We start from the raw sequence: 3,046 nt of genomic DNA on the forward strand, positions 1-3,046 counted from the left end.
CTCCAGTGTAGTACAACTATTGTAGCCTGGATGTAGGGCTACAATATTGCTCTTATCCACATTTGCATAGCTGCCATCCCTGTAATGATATAGCCAGAGTAATCAATCTCATACAAACATTGCAACAGTTTTGTTGCTTACTGTACAGATGAAGTTCAGTGCCGGAAGAGTTGCCGGCTTAAACACAGTACTTTCTGGACTGCAGGTCTTCATGACATTTGGGTGTTTGACCAGCATGACAAGTGGCGTCATTTTCAGCTCTTCCTACATGTTGGTATCAAGCTGTTCTCAGGGCGAGTCCTCTGGCTCAAGGTTTGGTGGACTAATCACAATCCGCACTTGATCTGTGGATGGTATTGTGACACAGTCCAAAGCCTTGGAGGTAATTATTTATGTCTGGTCTCAATTGTCAATCTAGTAATGCAATCATTCAAGCTATGCCTCTTGTTACCCAAAGCGACCCCAGCACAGAGAACAATGGGATTGCAAATGGTCACACCATGCTTCGTCATCTTCAAGATCCAGGTCTGGCACACACCCTGCAGCACAAGTTCAGAGGCGACCATTGCAATATAAAGCCAGAAATTTTCTGGAGTCAATTGTGCCATTGCTGGACACCAGGTTTCGAAGATATTCTTGATTTTGGTTTGAGTGCAGGTATCTATAACCCAGATGATGCACTGGAAAGGTTCTTCTTTTATGTCTTCAATAACTTCTTGCACTAATGCTGTGTGGAACATAGACTTGTATTTCACTTTATTTTCATTCTGTGGCTCCAGCATGAGCTCAATCTTTTTGCTGATAAGTTCAACAATACCAAGCCCCACTTCAATATGCACAAAATACTACTACATGGTCGCCCCAATGATATCTTCGATTTCCCTGAGAAATTTGATTGTTGGGACTTCTCTGTAAGCCGTTAGACACATTCTTGTCAATATATTAATGTTTTGCAGGTGATTGTGGATAATTCATCACTTGAGCAGGTCTGGAAAACATATGCTCCTTCTGATCACCCCATTTTTCTCTTGGTACCTCAGGAATTCTCCCAGAAGGCTACAGCATTCATGTCCAAGCTTGGTCATACTGTACTGACTTGTGACAATATCTGGGATGTATATGCAAATCTTCTCATGTGCTTCTGAGCCATTGAAGATGAGGATCCAATTTGAAGTGTCATCACTGCACAGCCAAAAATCCTGTGCAACAGTGAAAAACTAATTGGGTCTGAGGAGATGGATGTTCTGGATTTACCACTATTTGTTGAAGGGGCTGGATATCATGCACCTGCTGGTGAATCTGTGGCAGTCAACTCATCAGATGAAGAGTCTGACTTCTACGAGTTTGCCTGGACAGATGAGGAGGAAAGTTAGATCTGGCAACTCGAGTAGTGTAGATCAACCACTGTCTTGTCATACTTTGAGAATCACACTTTGAAAGAACAACTGCAAATCACTTGGACCATTATATCTCTAACATGGTTGAAAAGCCCCCAGCATCCCTCATTCATCCTCTGAATCCACTGTCTCTATAGTATACCTCTGATTCATACCATGGCAGACTTTACCCCCATAAATGCAAATAGCTGGAGACTTTGTCAGTGTTGCAATACACGTTTCAAATCAACTGTACAATTTACATATGTGCATGGTAAAGACAGCTCAGGCCATACATGTTGCCCAAGCTGTGCAAAGCATTATGAGGGACATAAAGCTATAGAACAGGCTTGATGCCAGCAAGCTACAAGCATTGGTGAGTCCAACTTTGATGAGTCTGAGTCCAATACTAACCAAATTCATTATCATTCATATCACAGGCTTCACAGCTGCTCAGCCTGCTGTTGAGCCCTCAAGACATGAGCTGGTAAAAGCAATGTCAGCAGTGCAACATGGAGGTTTGTCATATGAGGGCTTCTGGTTTGTGTACAAAGCTCAATGGTATTATCTTCCAACCTATAGACAACATCTTTCCCAGTCAGCACTTCAGCCATCCAGCCTACACACTGGCAGGTGATCATGGAAAAATGCTTCCTCCTCCAGTTCCTGCACATGTGAGCATGGGATATATACCCAATCATGCCATGCACCGCCTGTATCACAGCAAGATGGCTCAGGCTGCATCATCAGGGCACTTCCATCAAGTCATGATTCAGGTTGCCTTACATCACCTGAAACCAGAGGGAAAGTCGGGCACTGTGTTAGTTGGTGTAGGTTATATCAATTCTAACTGGTGCTGTTCTTGACTTATGAAATTTACAGAATATTGAACGTGATGTGCATGTTGCACTCAACATCACCCTAGCTCAGCTTCAGTCTGAGGTAATCAACCAGCTTGAACCATTATGGATAGAGTGGTCACACAGCCATGCTCTGTCCCTCTACAGCCTGGAGATGCACAAATCGCTGAAGATGATTCTTTATGACCCAAGGCAACCATCCATTGGTGCTAATGAACCAGTTCTACAAGAATTTTTCATGCATGCAACGCCCAAGGATCCCACACACAAATTTTATGCAAATGCTTGTGTCACCATCCTTCTTGTAATGACAAATGCACAGTTCGAGGATGTGTTACTCTGGCAAGAGCAATGTGTCAATGTAGGTCTTTTCTTCATGTTTTCAGTGATGTGTTTTACACTTAGCTCAATCTCACAGAACATTGTACCGAGTGTCGATGTTGATGTACAAAATGCACTAGCATCAGCATCTAGTATCCCCACAAAGAAAAAGGTACTGTGAAGTCGAGGTAGCAGCAATGATTCCAGTCCATCACCACCATGCCGCCCTGCACACAAATGCTCCAGGAAGGTAAGTTGAGGCACTTGTATATTGGCAGGTCTAACTATATTTGATACCACAGTGCTCACCTTCGGCTGTCCAGTTTCTGATATCTGAAATTAGCAAGGTCCTGGTAGGCAATGACTTGGATGTCTCAAAGCAATTTGATGTCTGTGGTGGCCCTTCAAATCTGGAAGAGTTGCAACCTGTCTTGGCTGCAAGCACTTGCATATCAAAACAACTCTTCTTACCCAGTCAATCTCAGCTAC

General features: G+C 43.4%; 1 protein-coding gene across 1 annotated transcript; it reads left to right on the forward strand.

Annotated features, from left to right (window-relative positions):
* Nucleotides 1-2,092: 2,092 nt before the first annotated feature.
* On the forward strand, nt 2,093-2,591 carry BJ212DRAFT_1211526 (uncharacterized protein; the record flags this gene model as incomplete). The annotated part of the gene is made up of 2 exons (XM_041329238.1): nt 2,093-2,206; nt 2,259-2,591. Coding segments are annotated over 2 exons (447 nt in total), but the record flags the coding sequence as incomplete, so codon positions are not given.
* Nucleotides 2,592-3,046: the final 455 nt, after the last annotated feature.

This window comes from Suillus subaureus (genome assembly GCF_016647635.1).
Source record: "Suillus subaureus strain MN1 chromosome Unknown BJ212scaffold_414, whole genome shotgun sequence".
NCBI lineage: Eukaryota > Fungi > Basidiomycota > Agaricomycetes > Boletales > Suillaceae > Suillus > Suillus subaureus.